Source organism: Mesoplodon mirus, assembly GCF_964341445.2.
Source record: "Mesoplodon mirus genome assembly, chromosome: 3".
NCBI classification, from domain to species: Eukaryota; Metazoa; Chordata; class Mammalia; order Artiodactyla; family Ziphiidae; genus Mesoplodon; species Mesoplodon mirus.
The window spans coordinates 174,551,390-174,574,618 of NC_138978.1; the positions used below are offsets into that span (position 1 = coordinate 174,551,390).

The following is a 23,229-nucleotide window of genomic DNA, read 5'->3' on the forward strand; positions in this document are numbered from 1 at the left end:
GGTGTATGCCCAATTTATACTTGTAAATCCCACAGTGACCCACACAAATTAGATGCTTAGAAGCATTTACCAAATGACTACATGGCATTCTTTAGTAACATAATTCATTCTATTAGTTTGACTCCTTTACACATGGAAGGCAAATAACTCTGGGAAAAGTGAAACTTTCAGCAGTCACTTATGCTAGGTCACCTTCTAATACACCTTTAATTGACTTATTTAATTTATTGTCTGTTTCCCCCACTAGAGTGTGGGCGCCTGTGATCCTCAGCCTCCCAGCTCCCTGACAGGTGGCAAAAGTTTCCTATGAGCTCTGATGCCAGTCACAAAACAGCACTCGGGGCCTTCCTGCATTTCTGAATTCAAATTCTATTCACCTGCCTCTCGAGTGAAACTTTATCTTCTCCTCCTAATGTATTTGCTCCCAAATTATCCAATTTGGAGGAAGGTAGGATCTTTCCTTTCTCTAAGAAGGTATACAAGAGAGCAAAACCTTTCTTTTCACTTTGTAGCCCAAAAATACTGAGTAGAGAGAGGGAAAAAGAAGGTAGGTAGGAAAGGAGTGTCCTCTGTGTTGGCCATAACCTCTTGCTGGCACCACCTCTTTCCCTCGTGGGTGAAGAGTGCAGCCACAGTTGGCAATAGACGTGGCCCCGCCCTTCACAGAATAAGCAGGTGTCTGTAAGCCGGGCTGCTCAAGTCTGCGGATCCAGGAGCCCTGGGTTCTGCCCAGGGCTGACAACTTCATTTCCCTAAAGCTTCCCTCTCCTCTCCACCCTCGTCGAAAACACCTAATGTGCACCCACATCCCTGCACAGGTCTCAGCTCTAAATGTTCTTTGATATCCGTTTCAAAAGCAGGAAGAAGAAAACCTCTGCAATCCCAGTGCTCTATTTTGCTTAAAAATAGATGAAGCGTTCCTATTTTCTCCACCACTCTTGGCTCTCCTGGGGTCTTACATGGCAAATGTAAAAGCCCCTCTCTTTCCCTCCCCTACTTAGATATCTTTCCTCTACTACATGGAAAAAAAAAAAACCTCCCCACTGCCTCGTTAAAATATACAGCAATGTCTTCCTCGGCTATTTATACAGCAGGTTATTGTTTTGATTTCTTCCCCTTCCAATTTAAAAACAAATGTCCCAGCCCCTTATCCCCACTGGGAGCTCCTACTTTCCCTAGGTCTCTGCTCCACACTTCAGCCGCATCAATTCCTCCCATTTATTTCTACTTGCTGAGGCTTCATCAAAAGAGAGTAAAGCCCAGACATTTCTCCTTTGCACTCTGTCAGATGTGTGGCATATGCAGACTTTTCTGAAATTGGAGGGTTCTTCGACATCCATTTTTACCCCCTCTAATCACTACTGAGTAGGGCAATGTTTTGAAGTATCACTTGGTATATTTTCCTTTTTTCTGTAATTTATTCTTTTTTTCTTCCCCCACCATCCTTCAGCCACTCGGACTAATGAAACTTAGGCTTAATGCCTAGAAAGGCTTAGGGTAAAAAAAAAGGCATTGCTCAGCTTCAGGTCACAGTATAAATGCTGAACATCCCTAGCATCCCATAGACCTGAAAGTGAAGCTTTCAAAGAGAGGACATGGTTTTCTCACAACCCCTAAACCTGGACTTTTACTTATCAAGAGCCAAAGCCTGGGGCTTTCCTGGTGGCGCAGTGGTTGAGAGTCCGCCTGCCGATGCAGGGGACACGTGTTCGTGCCCCGGTCCGGGAAGATCCCACATGCTACGGAGTGGCTAGGCCCGTGAGCCATGGCCGCTGAGCCTGCGCGTCCAGAGCCTGTGCTCTGCAACGGGAGAGGCCACAACGGTGAGAGGCCCACGTACCATAAAAAAAAAAAAAGAGCCAAAGCCTGGAGAGTTGTCCAGAGAGTGAAGCACAATGCAAGGGTGTTGCAAGATGGAAGGTTAGGGAAATTCCCAACCACACAGGAGGGAAAAAGAACTTCCAGAGTTAGGGTGGTGCTGGGAGCAATTTAGAAAGAACTAGACTGGGATCAAGACACCTTGGCCTGACTTGCAGCAAGGTAACAGTGACCCCAGGTAGGGTGATAAAAGAAAACAGAAAAAAATAGTTACTTGAGAAGATGGGGCCTCCTAGGGTTCCCAGATCAAGCAACATCTGGTAAAATATCTCACTGCTCATGAGGTATTTTAAAGTGTCTCATTGCTCAAGAGATCCAGATGTCCTCAGGGACCCTGGTGGGGACACAAAGGGCCTAGGGACTAAGCAAGACCTGGGCTTACATGGAGGAGTAGCATGTTTGGTTCTCATCACTAGGGAAGTGATCATGGCCACCAGCTGTGGATGCCAGATTAAGCCCAAAGGCCAGGTGGGCCCTGTGTAATTAACAGGACTGCCTTATCTCACCCCACCCATCCGGAGTGAGAGAGACACCAAGTGCAAAGGGAGGAGAAAGGAGAGGAACGAAACTGTGAAAGATTATTTGCCCAAAATTGATTAGGAAAAAAAAAATCTATCCAACTGGAATGAGTATCCTTGAATGAAATATAGTACATTTTCTGCTCTAAATTTTTTTGTGTAAATATTAACATCTCTTGCCACCCCACCTTTCCTTACCTCCTCCCCATTCATATTTCAGTTTAAAAACCATCTTTAAGCACTAGTGGAAATGCAGAGTTAAATCTAGACATCCCTTTGAACAGAACTCTCTGGATGCTCCTAGCCATTTCTTAGGCTCTCAGGTCTGCATCTCTAGCATAAGCCATCGCAGGGCCCCTGAGGTTAACTGAAAAACTGAATGAGGGGCCCTAGGGGCAGATTGGAGCTGCCTCCCAGTCTGTTGCCTAGAGAACTGTTCACGCTGAGACATAATAACTTCCACCTCTGTCCCATGAATGTTGATGAGGAGGGGTTGGAGGAACTGCCTTCTTTGGATCCGCTCCTCTTAATGTGATGGGAAGCATGTGAGAAGCACATTGACACCTTCTAATGGCCCCCCTCCGAGAGTCTCCAGATGCCCCTTGTACTCTCCCTCCTCCCACCCGGTGTCTGATGGCATCACCTTCATTGATGATCTGTTTAGCTGCAACAGCTGAGGAGAGGTGAATGGGCTCCATGAAAATGCTTTCTGTTTCTGCATCTGAGACCATTGAGTACCTAAAAGAGGAGGATATTCACGTGAGATGACTCTGGGCAGCATCTGAATGGGAGGCAATCTTTTCAGATAAGAAAACAATGAGATAAAGGGAATGCCTTCCTAAGTTTAGGGAACCTAAGAATGCAGAACGCTGGGTATGCTATGGCTTAGTCTCCTAAATTTAGGGAACCTAAGAAGGCAGAACGCTGGGTATGCTATGGCTTAGTCGCCTATTTATTTTTAGACCAGAATTGTCACCTTGATGTTTCATGACATGGTAGCCTGGGTTATGGAGGGAAGAGACTGGGGAGAACTCACGCTGATGGGGCTTCATTTTCTTTGTGTGTTCCTACCCTTGGATGTACTGCTGCTCCTTTTTCTTTTCTTGTCCCTGCTCCTCTGTTATCAATACTGTAGGATGTCCCTAACTGGGCTTCCACCAGGGTTCTGCTGGATTGATGGACTGGGTAGGCTGCCACCATTCCTTCCATGCCCCGTATCTTCTCCCTGCTTAAAGGGCGTGGGCTGATGATGATAAAGGGCTGACACAGCACCGAGGGAAACATAAAGATGTGCTCAACTGCACAGTCCTGATTTTGAACGCAAGAAATCCAGGATCAGCCTAAGCCCAGGGATGCAATAGAGTAATTTAGGTAAATGTCAATTTCCCAGAAAGAATTCAGCAGAGGTGTCCAAAGGCATCTTTGAGGAACACGGTGAATCAAAACCAAGGGTTAGGACCATACTACAGTGGTGGGTGCCCTCTTCCCCAGTGGGTTCTCCTCTTTTCCAGGTGTCGTGGTGAGCTTTGGGTCTTTTTTGCTTAGTCTTTCCTTTATGTCCAGAGAGGACTAATAAAAGGCGAGAGGACTTAATGGATACTAATTTTTTTTCCAAAAAATTCCATCATGCCTCATTCGTTTTATAGTCAAAACTTCCCTGCACCTCATCCCCTAGCAATCACTGATCTGTTTTCTTTCCCTATAGTATGGCCTTTTCCAGAAGGTTAAATAAATGAAATAATATAGTAGTCTTTTGGATCTGGCTTATTTCACTCAGCAAAATGCATCTAAGAGTCATCTACTCTATTGCATGAGTCAATAATTTGTTCCTTCTTATTGCTGAATAATATTTCATTTCTTAGGCACCTCAGGTTATTGCTGCCATCATTGTCACATTGCCTTGAGTCAAGGTTGTGTATTCCAGAGGAAAACATGATAAACACGCTGCTGATTTGGTAGTAGTTTGGATTCTGGTTTTCTTCCTCAATCTGCCTGAAACTATTTACTTTTCAGAGTCCTCAAACAGCTGCTGTAGCCTTCTGTCCAGATTTTATAAGGGCAATCCATGCGAGAGTCTAGGTGGAGGGTGTGGTTGCCATCTTACCCAGAACTAGAAACTTGTCCATTATCGTTTTGCTTTTAAAAGTCAGAAGTCAATGTGTTTCCTGGCCCTTGTAATTGACCTATTTTATCTCTGTGGAAACCTGCAGGATCTTCTTTGGTTTGCAGTGTTTAGAAATTTCCCAGTGATGTTCCTTGGTCTGTGTTCTTCCACTGTGTTGGGTATAGATACCATTTTTTTTCTTATAAATTTATTTATTTTATTTTTGGCTGCGTTGGATCTTCGTTGCCGCATGCAGGCTTTCTCCAGTTGTGGCGAGCAGGGGCTGCTCTTCGTTGTGGTGCGCGGGCTTCTCATTGCGGTGGCTTCTCTTGTCGCAGAGCACGGGCTCTAGGCGCGCAGGCTTCAGTAGTTGTGGCTCACGGGCTCTAAAGCACAGGCTCAGTAGTTGTGGTGCATGGGCTTAGCTGCTCCGCGGCATGTGGGATCTTCCCGGACCAGGGCTCAAATCCATGTCCCCTGCATTGGCAGGCAGATGCTTAACCACTGCGCCACCAGGGAAGTCCAGGATACCATTTTTTAAAAGATTTTTTTTATGTAGACCATTTTTAAAGTCTTTATTGAATTTGTTACAATATTACTTCTGTTTTATGTTCTGGTTTTTTGGCCACAAGGCATGTGGGGTCTTAGCTCCCCGACTACGGATCGAACCCACATCCGCTGCATTGGAAGGCAAAGTCTTAACCACTGGACCGCCAGGGAAATCCCTGGATACCATTTGTGAGTGCCTTTTATAAATTTAATCCTGACAAAACTCCCACAAAGTAGGTATTATTATTCCTGCTCTAAGGTGAGGAAACTGTGGCTCAGAGAGGTTAACAAAATTGCCGGAGGCAGTAAATAAGTGGCAAGGCTAAGTTGCAAAAATAGAGCAGTCCTGTCTGAGTCCAGTCTTCTCTCCACACAATACACTGATACCATTTTGATTGGAAAGGGGAGGTGAGTTGGTTGGTGGAAGAAACCCCAGCTGGATCCCCAGGCCCAACATAGACTTTGACAGAAAAGTACTTAAAGAATACTTGTTGAAAGCATAGATGGATGGATGGATGGATTGGGTTGAGTTGAGCTGAGTCCAGCTGAACTGAATGGAGCTAACTTGGAATTAGATAAGTCTAGTTGAATTGATTAGCAGAATAATTCCCTTGTAGTAGGCATCCACATCAGATTTCCCCCTTGGGAAAATGATGTGATCAGAGCCAACAAGGCTATGAAAAAAGAAGTGTCTTTGACAGAGAAAAGGAGTAGCCTATGACTCTAACCAGGACGTGGCTAGACCTGCCCATGCAGGTCAGCACAATGTTGTATCATCATTGGTAGTTCCTGAGGGATTTCCAAGAGCAGTTGTGTCAGATCATTTCCAATCTAGCCCAAGTACTCCTTGTGACCAGAAGATGCATTTTCAAAAGCATGACTGGGGAGTGAGGGTGAATTAAGGGTGAGGTTTGTGAGATATTATCCTTGGATGCTAGAACTAGAGAGCTTTCGCCAATCTCCATAGTAACAGGCCCACCCCAGAGCAAGAGTACAAATGGAGCTCCACATACACTATGTCTAAAAAGTAAGAAGAGATAGGGCTTCCCTGGTGGCGCAGTGGTTGAGAGTCCACCTGCCAATGCAGGGGACATGGGTTCGTGCCCCGGTCCAGGAGGATCCCACATGCTGTGGAGCGGCTGGGCCTGTGAGCCATGGCCGCTGAGCCTGTGCGTCCGGAGCCTGTGCTCCGTAACGGGAGAGGCCACAACAGTGAGAGGCCCGCGTACTGCAAAAAATAATAATAATAAATAAAAAATAATAATAAAAATGAGGTCTGGCGGGTGGGGGGGAATCAAAACGAAACCCTGAAAGGGTAATTAACCAAGAACTCTCCTGTAACTATGGGGATGATAAGGGCTTCCTGCTGGCATGGCTCCTCACTTCTCGCAGAGGTCAGTTTTCTTTGTTCCTCTGCAGACCTCCAGGGGTCTCCGCTGGAGGAAGTTACAGGCACAGACTGAAAAGAGATACAGAAGCCCTCACCTGTCAGGTGTGCAGAAAGACCCGAGCCAGAAGTCAGCAGATGGTGCCCCCTGGGATCCCCACCTGATTCTGTCTTTCTGCGAGCCTTTGATCCTGCCATTTTCCCCAAACAACATCGACTTCAGATTGTGTGGATTTGGTTTCACATGACAAATACCAGGAACTGATAACCTGTCCTGAATATACGTAAACTCTGAGGCTGTAAGTTTGATAGGGGAGAATATGAAATTAAAATCTGAAAATAAAAATGGTGGGGAAACATCCTTCCTCCTTGTTGGTGGTAAAGACTGAACTCCAGCTCCTGGGTCAGTGAATCTGAGAAATCACATTTGAAGACCACCCAGTACACTTTTGAGAAGCTGGAGGTTTTAAGATTGAGAAAAGAGGGTGGGTTAAGATCAGATGCCCTCCGCAATCCCACACTGCTTTTGTTTTCGCTGCTGATGCAAAAATGCGAGCAACAGTAAACTCAGCTCAGCATCCTCCAGTGTTGAAGGTAGGATGTAAATTCTGAGCGCTTTTATGAGTTAACCCGTTATGAGAGGAGCAGATGTAAACCTGATAGTCCTAAGACTGCTTTGCCAGAGACATGGTTTACTGAGTCTAATATAGAAGGTGTGGGGATAGGACCTGAAAGGACCCGAGTGGACAGCAATGTCCTAGAGGCATTGAGAAGCTGCTTTTGTTTTCCACCGAGAAGCAGGATTGCAGAGAAAGAGAGGAGGCAGGAGGGTAAGATCTGGACAAGTGGGCCTGTTTATATTTGCAAGGTCAGTGAGACAGTGACCCTAGAGGTTTTGATTTATGACCGTGTCTGTGCTTCCACCCGCATGCCTGAGATGGCGTGTGATGACACACCGTGATTGGAAAGCAGAAAGGACTGGCTGTTCAAAAAAGACCGGCAGGGAAAGAAAGGCTCTAGGATCGATATATACCTCATCATAGGATCAGGAAGCAGCAGCTAAAAAGCCTTGAGGGTGAATTGAAGAGAAACAATAAAGCAGAGTTTGATGGACTTCCTAACCAAGAGCAGAGACGGGGGTAGCTTTCTTTAAACCTGTGTTTTTCAAAATTGCAGACTGTGACCCATTAGTGTATCATAAAATCAATGGGTCGCGCCTAGCATCTGACAAAAAAAAAAAAGAAAAAGAAAAAAAGTAGAATAGATAATAGCACCATCCATTGTAAAGACAGGTATAATTTTGTGAAACCTTTTAAAAATTTACACATAAATATACACATATGCTCTGAGTAAATGGTATGTCCCACTGTGAACTACAGTTGGCAAAGTTTGAAAGCCAGTTCTTTAAACCAGTTACCAGGTTGCCAAGACCTTCCCCCCTGACAGCCGATCACTTCCTTTCAGTGAATCCCTTGGAAATGAAACGGAGGCAGAGGCCCAGGAGGGGGTGTCTTTCTTGATTTGGCTTTTGCAAAAAAGGAACAGGTTTCTGAGCTTCAGTAAAAGTGACCACACAGGCAAAGTTCAGGCTCCAAGGAAGGAGAGAAGTCAGTTAAGCAAATCGATTTTTAGCAAGCTGCTTCCAGCAGGCTCCCTGAAAGAGCCAAGGCAGAAAAATTTTCACGGAAAAAGAAATATAAAAGAGAAAGGGTGTGTGGGAGGAGCCATTTTCCAAGGACACACAATGAAGACACTCAGACCTGACACTACATGCCCCATCTCCTTCTCCACTGCCACCATCAGGCACGCAGACCTCGTGAGAAGAAAGGCAAGCAGGGCACAGCTAAGGATCTTTGCTGAAGGTGGAAGGGAAAATGCTGTCAAGAGAGGTGACCTCCCCAGATCACCAAGGTGTTCTAAAACACTGCAGAGGCTTGAAAAGTTCAGATCTGAAGCCAGAGCAGGAAATGGATTTTTGACTTGGAAAAAATTAAAGGAAAACAGAAAAACATTCTTCACACCAGAAAAAGAGAAGATAAAGAAGTCTGATCCTTTATTTGGAGAGGAAGAGAAAACTGGTCATAGCTGAGGAGGAAGAGGAGAGGCAGAGGTAGGTTTCAGACCAGCTGCATGGAAGGGCTTGGCGGGCAGAGGCTTCCTATAATGGAGGGAGGCCCGTCTGGAGGCTGGTTTGCATCACAAGCACACTGACACTTTAAACTGTGCTCATCTGGGTTACTGGGGAGGTCTGATGGAGGTTAAGTTGCCCCACTGGGTAGGCGGTTTTACACTTTAATGTTAACTCATGAATTACCTCGGGAAATTTGCCTACTTGGGAGATGGATGAATCTCTAGCTGCAGGTGTTCCTCCAGAGAGAGTGACTCACAGCAGCTAGGTTTGAATTTAAGGTGTTTGAGGTCAGTGCCTAAGTCAGGCAGAAATGAAGACTTGACACCGCTATCCACTGCCTACACCCCTTTCTCAGGTTCTTAATTCACCCTAGGATGAGATTTACAGATGACGCTGGAAATGTTAAGACTCCCTGCCAGGACAGCAAACACACTTCATCCCCTGACTAACTCTGGTTGATTGGCAATGGCTGTTTGTAGCACTGGGTGGACTTTTGCAAGGCCCTATCCTGGTTCCACGGAAAAGAATACAGTTATATTGCCCCAGGGCTGGGTCTAAAGTTATAGTGAGTTGAATGGTGGCCCTGCCAAAGATATGTCTCCTAGAACCTGTGAATGCAAGCTTATTTGGAAAAAGGATATTTGCAGATGTAAGTAAGTCAAGGACCTTGAGAAGAGATAATCGTGGATAGACTGTAAATCCAGTGCCAAATGTCACTTCAAAAAGAATCAAGAGGGAGGGGGACGCAAGAGGGAGGAGATATGGGAACGTATGTATGTGTATGGCTGGTTCACTTTGTTATAAAGCAGAAGCTAACACACCATTGTAAAGCAATTATACTCCAATAAAGATGTTTAAAAAAAAAAAAGACACAAGAGGAAACAGCGAAGAGATGGCCACATGAAGACAGAGGCAGAGGTTGGTGTTATGCCGTCACAAGCCAAGAAACTCCCAGAGCCAATAGAAGCTGAGACACAAGGACAGAGTCTTCCCTGGAGCCTTTGGAGGGAGGGCGTCCCTGCCAACACCTGGATCTCAGACTCTGGCCTCCAAAACTGCAAGAGAATATATTTCTATTGTTTTTAAGCCACTCAATTTGTACTAATTTGCTACCGTAGCCCTAAGAAACTAGCACTGAGTGTCTGCTGGTGGGATATTTGCTGACTCAGTGCATAATTTAATTTTAAAAAGGCTCAAGCCTTTAGCTAAAGAGATAAAACAAGAAGGATGGAATTTCAGGCACTTATTAAATACAGGGTGGATTGTTCAGACTCGGGTAATGATCAGTTGCTCAGAATACAGTATTTGCTTGGGGCAGGCTTAGAGAAACATGATGTTTTAACTACAGTGTGTGGGACTCTGGTGAAATAAAAACTTCTTGATGAGTTACCGAAAAAATATAGTGGTCAAATATCTTTCTCTGGAGGGTAAAGGGAAGAGGATCACCATTTATCAAATACCTAATATGCCTATCTATATGTTATATTGTAATCATGTATATTATATATTTTATGTAATATATATTATAAATAATATATGTTATCTTATATTGTTTTATTTCTACTACTGGGTAAATCTGGTATTCCAATTTTATGACTAACTTATGTAAGCTCTCATGGCTAGTAAGTGGGAGAACAGAGCTGACCTGAATTTTGGCCTCAATTACACCATTTACATTCTTCCCATGTCACATCACCATACTGCCTTCTAGAAGAGAGTTTTATTTCTCTTTTCATACCTTTAAAAAACACCACAGCTTTATCTGAGGTATAATTGTTATACATGCAGCACATATTTAAAATATGCAGATTGGTAAGGTTTGACATAAGTATCCACCTGTGAAACCATCACCACAATCAAGACTGTGATAGCCATCATCCCCCCAGAGTTTCCTCATGTCCCTTTGTGAGACCTCCCTTTACCCCCTCCCTGCCTTGTACTCTTTAGGCAACCACTGATCTGCTTTCTCTCACTACAGAGATTCATTTGCATTTTCTAGAATTTTCTGTAAATTGAATCATATGTACTCTTTTTTGTCTGACTGCTTTCACTGAGCATAATTATTTTTAGATTCATCCATGTTGTTGTATGAATCAATAATTCATTCCTTTTTACTGCTGAATAGTATTCCAGTGAGTAAATACACCACAGTATATTTATCCATTCACTTGTTGATGGACATTTGGGTTGTTTCAGGCTACTACAAATAAAGCTGCTATGAACATTCATGTACAAGTCTTTGTATGGACATAGGCTTTAATTTCTTTTGGGTAAATACCTAGGAGTAGAATGACTGAATCATATAGATAGAGGTGTGTGTTCAGGGAGCTGTATGTTTAACTATTAAAGAAACTAACCGTTTATAAAATGGTTGTACCATTTTACATTCCCACCAGCAGTGGGATTGTTCCAAGTCCTCCACATTCTCACCAATGTTTGATATGGTCAGTCTTTTTAATTTTACATATTCTAATAAGTATGTATGTAATGGTACCTCAAGGTGGTTTTCATTTGCATTTCCCTAATGACAAAGACTTTTGAGCATCTTTTCTTGTGTTTATTTGCCTTCCATGTATCTTCTTTGGTGAAGTATCTGTTCAAATCTTTTGTCCATTTTTAAACTGAGTTGTTTCTTTTTTATTGGGTTTTGAGATTTTTTTTAATGTATATTTTGGGTACAAATTCTTTATCAGATATGTGATTTGCAATTTTTGTCTCCCAGCCTGTGGGTTATCTTTTCATTTTTAAAGATACTGTAGACTCAATCATCTGGGCTGGCTTAAGCCTGGTTCTGTGTAATGCAGTGGGATTGATTGGATGATGACTCAAAAGTCAATGCAACTGTTTATAACCTCAGATTTTATGATGATAATTGCAGGAAGGGATGTCCGTAAAGTGTTACTGTGTGTTTGCCTTCCTTAAACATTTCTGAAAAGGGCTAGCCAATTTGGGATCAGCTTCTAAAAACCAGTTGCTAAGGAGTATACTGTACACAAACCGAGAAGGACATCAAAACGGATAGGATTCAGGAAGAGTCACTAGGAACCCAGAGAAACTTTGATCTGTATGTGGGACCATGCTTTTAGGGAGCTCAGCATGTAAGTGGGGCTTTCAGGTTGAGCCTGTTTTTGTCTAGGAAGGGGACTGGCAGCTGGAAGGGCTAAGGACTGAATGCTGTTAGAAAGTCTCTATTAATAAATGCTTTCATTCTTTGGCAGGCTCACTTTACATGCAACTCTGACACCAGCAGAATTGGTCCTCCCTGCAGTGACCCGCCTTCCACCTTCACAGCCAGCTCTCACTCACTGCCCTCCCCAACCAATAATCTGAGCAGCTCAATCACATCGAAGTGATAGGCACTTAATAAAATGCCTATTCCCTAGGGCAGTATTCAAATTATATACCAGACTTATTTATCTAGCCTACTGTTAATTGGACAGTTTATCATGTTGTTTAAACATTCTATATTCTTTTTTTTTTTAAGAGGGGGGAAAGTGTCATCTGCTGTAGAAGCAAAAGACAAGACAAAGGCAAACAGACCCCAGGGAAATGCCCAGTTTCCACACTACTATGGGAGAGATCATCCAGCACAGGTCCAGGCCCTAGGTTCTTTGTTCTAGCCACCCCCTATTTCTTTGGTATTGTCAGAAGACAAGATTCAGTTCCCGGGTGCTGGTAGAAGAGGGAGAGTGGTTCCAGAGCTTCCTGTAAGTACTGAGTGAACAATCTGAGCTTAAAATTTTCCCTTTTTAAAATATTTAAAAATAAATCAAGGGCTTCCCTGGTGGCGCAGTGGTTGGGAGTCCGCCTGCCGATGCAGGGGACACGGGTTCGTGCCCCGATCCCGGAGGATCCCACATGCCGCGGAGCGGCTGGGCCCGCGAGCCATGGCCGCGGAGCCTGTGTGTCCGGAGCCTGTGCTCCGCAACGGGAGAGGCCACAGCAGTGAGAGGCCCGCGTACAGCTAAAAATAAATAAATAAATAAATAAATCAAACTCCATCTTGTGCTGTACACAGCCCTTTTGACTCCCTGACATTGATTTGAGGAAAGAGAAGGGGTGTCAGCACTGGAAGGGCCTCGTCACTTTCTCCCACCATTTCGGTTTGGCTTCTCCCTTGGGTACTGCGCTGTTGGGCTTGGAGGCTGCAGTGGCCCCAGGGCCCGGCTGAGGAGCTGCAAAGAAGTTCCCATTGGGCATCTGGCCTGGGGGTACTTGAAAGATCCGGCTCAGGAAATTCTGGGGCTTCCCTGGTGGCGCAGTGGTTGAGAGTCTGCCTGCTGATGCAGAGGACACGGATTAGTGCCCCAGTCCAGGAAGATCCCACATGCCGCGGAGCGGCTGGGCCCGTGAGCCATGGCCGCTGAGCCTGCACGTCCGGAGCCTGTGCTCCGCAATGGGAGAGGCCACAACAGTGAGAGGCCCGCGTACCACAAAAAAAAAAAAAAAAGAAGAAATCCTGAAGGTCAGCAGGAGGGGCATCTGGAGTAGCCCCCTGCCTCTCACTGGTGCCTGGCATCTGTGAACCAAAAGAGATGTGATAGGGGACTCTGCGGGTATCTGGGGAGATTCCCACACGCTGGCATCCAGCCCACTCTGTGATGTCATACACCTTTCCATCCATCAGCGCAAAGTAGATGATCTTGAGGCCCAACATGCTTGACTCTGCCCAAAAGTCTCCTTCCTCAGCAAGATGCAGCCTATTACTACTCAGCACAGTATCTGGCACTCTCAGGTTCCCGGTACATTTCAAACCTCCTATGCTATCCCTGGCATCGGCTGCACATCCTAGTATTCATTGCTTCTCTGAGGTCATCCTGCAGCTTGGACAGAAATTCATTCACTGACCGGCTCAGCTCATTCTCTGCCATTTGCTTCATCTCATATTCCTTCCATCTTTCAGGGTTGCTGACAATGTCCCAAGCTGCCCGCAAAACCTTGACGGCCTCCTCAGCCCAGGGATGATTATTTTTGTCAGGATGAACCATCAGTTCAACGTCTGATGCTGTGGCTTCAACCCCCAACACATGAAAAGGGTTTAGCTCATCCTCAGGAGCCCCAGCCATGGTCAACAGTCGAGCCGCTTCCTCTTCAGGCTGGCAGTAGTGACCACTAGCTACAGGTGCATTCCCCTGCCTATGGGTCCTCTGCTTGACCCAAGGCAACTCCAGCCAACCCCGCTGAACTATTCTTACCAGCTGCTGTCACGGCCTGCTATCTCTCAGCAGAATCAGGCACCACGGTCAGGTGGGAGAAGCCAAACAAGAGAAGAACCAGGTGGCTTTACCCCTCCAGCCTAACTGGTCACTCAGTCCTACCAGAAACCACCAGCCCAACTGTAGACAGCCCAACAAAAGGGCCAGAGTCAAGAGCAGCAAAGCACCCAGTAGCCTAAGAAAACGGGTGAATAGCCCTGCCCCATAGGAAAACCCTTGGCTCAGAAACTGGAACATTACCTGGGCCCCACCCCCCAGCTGCCCTGCCCAGACTCCCACCCAGACCCAAAAAAGGTCCAGATCACTGCCTTTCAGCTGCCTGCATGCATAGATGAGATGGCCACAAGTTTCCACGTACTCCCCTCTAATACCAGCAGTTCGATCAGCCACCAGAAGCCCGCCTGTCCAAGGTGACGCAGTTCTTCTGCCCCCCACAATTCCAGTCCTCTGTGCTATCTGCCCGACTCCGTTTCCGACCCAGACGATGTCGACCAGGGGACCTGAGATCTCTGCATCCACCCTCCCGAGTATCCTCCTTGGCTGGGATGTGGTGCCGTTGTCTCCGGGCTGCAGGTTTCTTTCCACTGGGCACGCGTGGAAAATCACTGGGAAACTTAAGACGTTCCTCCTCATCATACTCCTCTTCCAACTCTTCGTCTTCCCCCAAAGCTGGAGAGGTACAGTGGTGGCAAAAGTTGCTAGAAGAGCTATCTCCTCCCTCAGAGTAAGGCCTTTCAGGGATTCCAGGGGTTCCCTGGCAGTTACAAGCAGGTGGAATGGAAAGAAAAGAAGGGTTCCCATCCTCCTGGTACCCAGCCTTATTCTCTCTTGAGAGTGGACCAGGGTCCACTCCTGACTCTTCTGAAGATGCCTCACTCTGATCAAGGTCCTCTCCATCCCTAGGGGGTCCTGGACCCCTTGGAGGGCCATGGCTTGGATCTGACCAGTGGGCTGGATTTGGGAGCTGTGTGTACTTAGGACTAGAGTGCGCTGTGAGGCAGCGGGTACCATTAGGGGCAGGCCCAGCCGAGTCCGTGAGTCCTGAGAATGAAAGTATTTCAGGGTCCACAGAGGGTCCTAAAGTCCTGAGGGAGGCACCACCACCGTGGTGGGCTCCACACAACCCTCCTTCTCCGGGGTGCTTCTGGGCTGTGACCCCAGGGCTTCCTGAGGATTTTAGGTCACAGCTATCATGGTAAGTTCTGAGGCCGAAGAGCGGCGGTAACTCCTCTCCCCTCGAGCAGCTGGGCCAAGGGCCAGGGGTGCTACAAGAGCAGCTCCCCCGGCTCCGCCTCCCGTTCACTCTCTCTAAACAGTCTATATTCTTTTTTTTTTTTTTTTTGCGGTACACGGGCCTCTCACTGTTGTGGCCTCTCCCATTGCAGAGCACAGGCTCCGGATGCGCAGGCTCAGCGGCCATGGCTCATGGGCCCAGCTGCTCCGCGGCATGTGGAATCCTCCTGGACTGGGGCACGAACCCGTGTCCCCTGCATCGGCAGGTGGACTCTCAACCACTGTGCCACCAGGGAAGCCCAACATTCTATATTCTTAATGACTGTTAGCTGCTAAAACATTCTAGTATTAGTACTTCTCTTCTGGTGCACATATGTACTTACTTCTGTTAGGTATGTATCAGGAGTGAGCCTGCTGGGTCATAGGACAAGCACGTGTTTAGATACTATGAAATAGTTTTCCAAATGGTTATACTAATTTACACTCTTACCATCAATGAACAGGAGAGTCCTGATTGTTTCACATCCTCATTAATGTTTGCTCTTGTTGGCCTTTAAATTTTAGGCAGTCTGATGAGTATGGAGTAGTATTGAACTGTGGTAAATAGTATTAGTATCAAATAATAGTACAGTATCAAATTAAATAGTATTTAATTTGAATTTCTGTTATCCATATATGTCAATATATCCCATCCAACTTGCTCTCTTTACAGTGTCACCTTGATACTTCTTCAATAGAGTGGTGGAGCAGCCTATGCTGCCTCCTTTTGAACTTTTGTGGTCCTTCATGTGACTTCTAAAGCTAGGTCATGAAAATCTATGCACTTCCGTCCTGCTCTCTTGGATGAAAACTCTTGGAATTTCTATTGTATATTTTTGTTTTTAGTGATTTCTAGCTTACTTCTGCAAAGGTCAGAGAACATGTTTTGTATGATTTCAAGCATTAAAAATTTGTTGATATATGTATGGCCCAGTGCATGATCTTTTTGGTAAAAATTCCAAGTACACATGATAAGAATCTATATCCTGCAGTTGCTGGGTACATGTTCTATAAATGCCAATTAGGTTAATTTTGTTTATTGTTTTGTTTACATATCTTATATTCTTGATGATTTTGTTTTTGCCTCATTTTATCAGTTGCTGAGGTTGTGTTTTTAAAAATGTACATTTGACTAAGATTGTGAATTCTATTTTTTTCTTCAGTTCTGTCAATTTTTTGCTTTATGTATTTTGAGGCTACTTTATCAGATCATAGAAATTTAAAATGAATATATCTATTATATGGTGAATTGAACCTTAACTTATTAGGAAACATCTCTCTTTGTCCCCAGTAATGCTTACCCTAAAGTTTTCTTTGTCTTATATCGATAAATCACTTCACTGGCTTGCTTTCCATTAGTGTTTGAGATTATGGCGGCTGATACTTTCCAAAGTTGGCCACAATGTATCCCCATCCCACATGCTCTCTTTACTCTGTGACCTTGATACTCCTTCAGTGGAATGGTGGAGACTATGTTGCCTCCTTTTGAACCTTTGTGGTCCTTCATGTGACTTCTGAGGCTGGATCATGAAAATCAATGCACTTCTGTCCTGTTTTCTTGGAATTTAGCTCCCAGGCTCTGAGAAAGCCCACACTGGCCCACACGGAGAGATCATATGGAAAGACCATGTTAGGTGTTCAGGCCAATTGCCTAGCTGAGGTCCTGACATGAGGCCAAATATATGAGGATGCCTCTATGACACCAGTCCCCAGCTGCTGAGTCACCCCCAGTCTCCAAGTCTTTCCAGCTGAGGCCCCAGACATCTTGAAGCAAACAAGCCACACTACTGTGCCTTGTCCAGGTTCCAGATTGTGAACATAATAAAATGGTTGTTTTATGCCACTAAGTTTTGAAGTTATGAGCAATAGTAACCAGAACAGTGTAGTATAAGTTTTCTAACCTCTGTTAACCTTTGTACATCTTTATTTTTTTGTTTGTTTGTTTTTTGTTTTTTGTTTTTTGCGGTACGCAGGCCTCTCACTGTTGTGGCCTCTCATGTAGTGGAGCACAGGCTCCGGACGTGCAAGCTCAGCGGCCATGGCTCACGGGCCCAGCCGCTCCGTGGCATGTGGGATCTTCCCAGACCAGGGCATGAACCCGTGTCCCCTGCATCGGCAGGCGGACTCCCAACCACTGTGCCACCAGGGAAGCCCTGTACATCTTTATTTTTAAGGTGTATCTCTTGTAAAAAGTGTGTAGGCTTGTAAAAAAATTGTCTGACAATTTTTTTCTTTTAATTGCAATATTTAAGTCTATTTATGCTTAATTACTTATATATTTGGGTTTAAATCTTCCATCCATCTATTTTCTTATTATTTATTATTCTTTTTCTATATTATTTTTTCTCTCCTCTCTTGACTTCTTTTGGATTGATTATATATTTTATTATCGCATCCTCCCCTCATTAGCTGGTTGGCTATACATTCTAAATAACTTTTAACAATTATACTAGAAATTACAAATGCATCCTGAACTTCCCTCTCAAATGTAAAGTTTCAGATAATCTCTCAAGATACCTGTCATTAAGCTGAGAGTGAAACATGAAGACAAGAAAGCAAAGAAATAAATTAGGATTGAAGATTATATCTATGGGAAAGAACTATGGGTGTGGTTTCTGGCACATGGAGTAGTCTGGTCTCTGTAGATCAGAAACCAATTACATTTTTGAAGAGATCACATTTTCCAAGAAACCATGAGGCTTAAAAAGCCTTTGAAAAAAAAAAAAGGCCTTTGGGTGGTATAAACCTTAAAACAGCCCTTGGACCCCCAAGTTTCCATAAAGCAGGACAAGTCTGTAAAAGCTATACAGCCTTCAAGGAAGACACCCTCTCCAACCTCGCTTCAGATGTGGCTGTGGAGAATAACAGACAAGGAAAAAGCCTCAGGGGATGAAGCTGGAAACCCCAGAGAACAGCAGACAAAGGAATTCCACCCCAAGGGCCACATCAAAGTCACAGCTAGGAGGTCTCCCCACTTCTGGGGCAAAGACACTCAACAGCCTCATTAATTATATGGACCGATGGCTGCCGTATCTCCCACTCCTCCTTTGATCCTATGGAGTTTTGTTTTTGTTTTTGTTGTTGTTTCTTTGCAGTCATCCTGGTCAGACCAAGAGGAGCTGCATTCAGCCCTGACGGGGAGGAGGCATACCCTCCAGAGAACCTAGCCTTTGAACTTTGCAGCAGTTGGTAAATGGGATTTGAGTCTGTCTCCCTGGGGAGGCAATAAGTGTGCTCTATGAGTGGGATTAAAGGAAACACGAATATTAACTGCCTAAAGGGGTTACTGGGGCTGTGACTGCTGTGTGTTAACAAACCCACTTCTTTTCCCTGGGCTCAAGGACCTCATTTCCCGTCCTCCCTTACAAGAAAGCATGGCCTTGCTGAGGTCCAGCCAATGGAATACGAGCAGAAGCAAAATGGCCGTTTTCAGGCCTGGCCCATAAAAACCTCCCAAGAGATTCTTCGTGCACTTCTCCATTTTGTCTTGGTGCTGACGAACACAGTGACTTTAGAAGTCGGGCCTTAAAATGGAGGATCTACAAGATAGAAGGAGCCTCAGTTCCTGAATCATTGCTCAGGTACCTGTTCTGAAATGTATGTGAGTGAGAAAGAAATGTCCGTTTGCTATTACAGCTGGCATTACCCTAACTACTACACGAAGCCATCGCCTACCCTGAGTGACCGCACACTACCTCTGCCTTGTCTGGGAGTGTAGAGAGGGAAGGGCTACATTTTAATCTCTCAATCCTAACAGTTTTTCTAAGTAGAACATAAGGCTCAATTTTAAAGTAAAAGTCCCCAAGCTCCATTTGGACAAAGTGCCTTGGCCCCTGGGTGATGAGCGCCTGCCTTTGCTCCCATTTCACTCCAAAGGGGAAGACTGTTTGAGTCCTGAGAAACAGGAGCCAGCAAGGCCCCAGGAGACATGAGGAAAAGGAAAGTCAAGCAGAATCAGAGCTACTCTGATGTAATGTTACCTTGAGATATTCTGAGTCTTTGCTTCCCCTTTTCTAGGTAAGGAGGCATAGACTCAAGAATTAAAGTGGTTCGTCACATAAATTTAGTGACAGAGCTAAGATTAGAAGTCAGATCCCCTACTATTATTTATGGCAGAAGAAAAAGGATAGGCACATACACTACTGCTTTAGCAGGCAATTAAGCATTTCTTTGACGCCTTATATTTTTCTTAAAATTTTACACAAATTTTTTATTCTATGTCATCATATATCCTCAGTGATTTTATGTAAAAGAAACCTTAAAATTACTTGTCACAAAATAAAAAAGACCCTCCAGGAAGATGCATGTGGTCATCTACCCCTGGGCACACTGCCACTTACCCCCAGGCATGCACAAATCCCAGTTTGAAAGACACAGCTTGATCACAGATACAAAATTATCTTAGTACTAGGATCTGATGTCCTAGGGTCCTCTTCCTGTCCTGATGCGTTCTCTTATCTATGATCTATGGTCTACCCTTCCCTGGTGGTCCAGTGGTTAAGATTCCGTGCATGGGTTTGATCCCTGGTTGGGGAACTAAGAACCCACATGACACAAACAAACAAACAAACAAACAGAAAACAGAAAAAATAAAGCAACTAGATCTGTGGTCTACCATCTCCATTTCCAACCTCAGTCTTAGGAACTCAAGCTCTATCATCGAGGGAGAACTGCCAGACTCCTACTCATCCTTTGAGGTTCAAGCCCAGCATCATCTCCTCCAGGAAGCCTCCTATGACAATTCCAAGCCCAGGTGTTCCTTTCCCTGCCCGCCCCCCACTCACCCCCACCCCACCACTAGACCCTAGGCATGCTAATCCTAGCACTTACCATGCCATGTTGCAGTGAGTTTGTGTGCATGTTTGCTTCCTCCAGAAAATATGACACATAAAAAGTACTCAACAGTGTTTGCTGAATGAGTGAATTTAAGGTGGTGGCTGCAGGCTCCCTGGGGCCCACTTGTCATCATGCTCCCTAGCCCACCTCCGCCATGGTTGGAGGGATGCAGAACTCAGCAAGTGCACACTTACTGGCTGGGGGAGGGGCTCCGGAGGTACCGAGCCTGCACGGCTCTCATATTGGCTTCATCCTCTTCACTTGGGACTACCTGCTCCTCTTCTGGGTCCCCACTTGTTGCCATGACAGCCTGTCAGCCTCTGTAGGTTTGGCATGAAAAGGGCAGTTAGAAAACCTGATTCTGGAGGTTTTGTTGGGGGAAAGGGTGTGTCAGTGATGTCACCTCAGTGGAACTAGGAATGGGAAAGTCACCAACTGTTAATAGTCTGGTGGGGAAATCACCCATGAGGAAAACCCAGTCAGACTTGATCCAGCTACTGTTATCAGGACACCAAGATGCACACCCCAGCCGTGTGAACAGCCCACCTTGGAGTCGCAAGACTTAAGAAGTGACAACTTGGCTCCTTCCACAGATGCCAGCAAGAAAGCAGTGAGGGGAACCAGAAATTTGCCTCTCTCTCTCCCTATCTCTCTCTCTCTCTTTCATACACACACACACACACATACACACACACATCTTTTGTCTTTACCGGGAAGACGCCTTCTTCAGCGTCTCTAACCAAGGCCACAGGAGCCACTACCTTTGGCTCAGGCGCCATCCCACAGCCTATTAAGGAATATGAGATCCCCCAGGACCTGGTCCCAGACATGGCTGGTCCCTGAAACTCAGGGCAGAGCTGCTGCCCCTTTGTTTGTAAGTCCTGGGCTCACAGGACAAAATGAAGGGAGAAGCACACTCACCGCTGATCTGCCTGTATCTCCACACCAAGGGGCAGCCACCCAAGGGCTGAGGGACCCAGACGAAATGGCCAGAAGCTCCGATCAGTGAGAGGGACCGACCTCCCCTCTCCAGTGTTCCTTCTCTGAGGGGCAGGACAGCTGTTCACAGGAAACCCTAGCCAGCTTCTAAATTTAACCTCTGGTCCCACAGCCTGGCAGATCTCTGGGAGGAAGGAATGCAGGCTCAGGACCCAGACCCGAAAGCAGGCCCCACTTAACTCTTTCCCTCCTGGCTGATTTTCTGGACGCTGACATGAGCAGCAGAGTTGGGAGAGGTTCATTCTTCATAGAGAGGCCTAAAGAAAAAGTTGATTTGGGCTCTCTCTCCATGCCTTCCAGCCTGGGGCTGCTATTCAAAGTGCTTCCTGAAGATAATCTAAAGCCAAAGATCTAGGAGAATACAATAAATTGTACTTTAACCCCATGTCAGCACAGAAGGGGTTGGGAAAAAAATACCAGATATATGGAATGGGGAGGGTCCTCTGATAGATGTTGGGAGAGCATCATGGTGAGACTAAAGGGTAGTCATTTCTCGTGACCAGGGCTCCATTTCTTTGGACAGAGATGACTCTGGATTCTGAACTGGACAGCTGTGCTCCCCTTTCCCAACCCCTGCCCCACATTCACCTCCCATGGTGATGGTCAGTTGGCAGCCCCGGGTGATATAAACTTTCCATGAGCTTCTTAAACTTCAAATGTGCTCATAACCCACCCTACTCCACTCCACCAATTCCCACCATCATTACGATCAAAGCAAAGTCCAAGAACCCAATAGTTCACTCCCTCACCCCACACATTCTATAATGACCCAATTCCTCCATCCATCCATTCACCCATTTGTCTACCCATTCACAAATATCTACTGATATCTATTATGCATCAGGCTCTATACTTGATCAAAGTTAGTAAGACACACAATTACATGGTGGAACATGTGGAACATGGTGGAATTAAAATGGTGCTTCTTCCCAGCTAGGTGGAACAATGTTTGGCACAATAACAATTGGCTGAAGAAATGAATGAGCTCACAGTTTATTAGGAGGGATAAGACACAGACCAAAAATAACTCAAGCAGAAGGCAGAGTGTAGTTAGTTAGTATCCCAAGAGAGATCCAGGGTGCTGTGTGAGTTCAAAGGAGGGAGAGAGCCCTCCTGGCTGAAGAAGTCAGGGAAGGCTTCATGAAAGAACAGATAATACATGAGCTGGCCTTGAAAGCACATGTTGGATTACAACAGCAGATATGGTGGGGGGAAGGAATTCCAGAGGGGTTGGCATGGAAAAAGTTTTGGGGTAGCAAAAATTAGTTTCATATAGTGGTTAGAGCTTTGAAGAAAGAAAACAGGGTTGTGTGTGCAGAAACTTGGCAAAGCTGAGATGGGGGCTGCTTTGGATAGAGTGGTCCAGGAAGGCATCTCTGAGGAGGCACATGGCATCACCAATGGCCAAACCCCTGTCCTGGGTGTCAAATAGGGCCTCAGTGAGTGTCTGTTGAAGAATGGAAGAATGACCACCACTGAGTAACCATGGGAGTTCAATTCACCTCCAGACTTCAAGGTTCCATGGAGATGAAAGGTGGTATGAGAAAGAGGTGGGATGAAGGAGGGAGGGATGGAGAGAGGATGGGAATGGGGCAGAGGACTGAAGGATGGCATCAGTCAGGACGAGGCTTAAGACGACAGACCCCCAGCATAGGGAAGAAGAAGGTGGGTGGGAGGTGGGGGAAAGATGGAGAGCCAACACACCTAAGAGAGGCAGCAGATAAAGAGGGGACCGCATAGGAGGAGAGAGGACAGAGGGCTTCTGTCTTCTTTATACCCTTTAAACCCTTACTCACCACCCCAGAACTCACAGAGGGTGACATCTGGGTCCCTAGCCTGGTGGACTAGAAATCAGAAAACCACTTCTTAGCTATGTGACCTTGGAGAATCCATTTAACTTCTTTGAGACTTAGAAGCCTGTTTGTAAAATAGAGAATCATAATACTCATTTCGTTCTGATCACCCAGGTCTAAGGTGGAACCCCTTCCACTGCCCCAATTTCATTATCTATGTCATTTCCCAGGTCACGCTCCCCATAACACTGGCACTCTTTAAGTAGGGTGACCAGCCATCCCAGTTTGCCTGGGATGGAGACATTCCTGGGACATAGGACCTTCTGTTTTAAAACTGGGAGAGTTCCAAGCAAACTGAGACGAAATGGTCACTGTATTTCTGACTATCTTGGTTGCTTGTATACTATCTTCCTCCCTGACCAGATTAATAGTTCTCTGGGGGTAGAGATTTCCGGTCTTCCTCATGACTGTGTCTCTAGCATGGTGGTGAGGTAGACCAGGAAGGGAAGTAGATTAACAGATCGTATTATGCCTTGAAGTATTTCA

At 45.6% G+C, this 23,229-nt stretch overlaps 1 protein-coding gene and 1 pseudogene across 2 annotated transcripts in view; both read right to left on the bottom strand.

Annotated features, from left to right (window-relative positions):
- STYXL2 (serine/threonine/tyrosine interacting like 2) overlaps positions 1 to 20,198 on the bottom strand; it is a gene marked incomplete at its 3' end in the record, with an annotated part of 31,239 nt that extends 11,041 nt beyond the window's left edge. Inside the window, exons 1-2 of the mRNA XM_082614613.1 lie at positions 20,086 to 20,198; positions 3,040 to 3,134 (exon numbers count right to left, since the gene is read on the bottom strand). Of these exons, the coding sequence (XP_082470739.1) occupies positions 3,040 to 3,134; positions 20,086 to 20,195 (205 nt within the window). The 5' untranslated portion in view covers positions 20,196 to 20,198. The remainder of the gene's footprint in view (positions 1 to 3,039; positions 3,135 to 20,085) is intronic.
- Positions 12,605 to 15,432, bottom strand: LOC309800083 (dnaJ homolog subfamily C member 14-like; annotated as a pseudogene). The gene is made up of 3 exons: positions 13,416 to 15,432; positions 13,027 to 13,325; positions 12,605 to 12,806 (listed from the first exon to the last, which is right to left on the bottom strand). The product of its transcript is annotated as a dnaJ homolog subfamily C member 14-like (transcript).
- Positions 20,199 to 23,229: the final 3,031 nt, after the last annotated feature.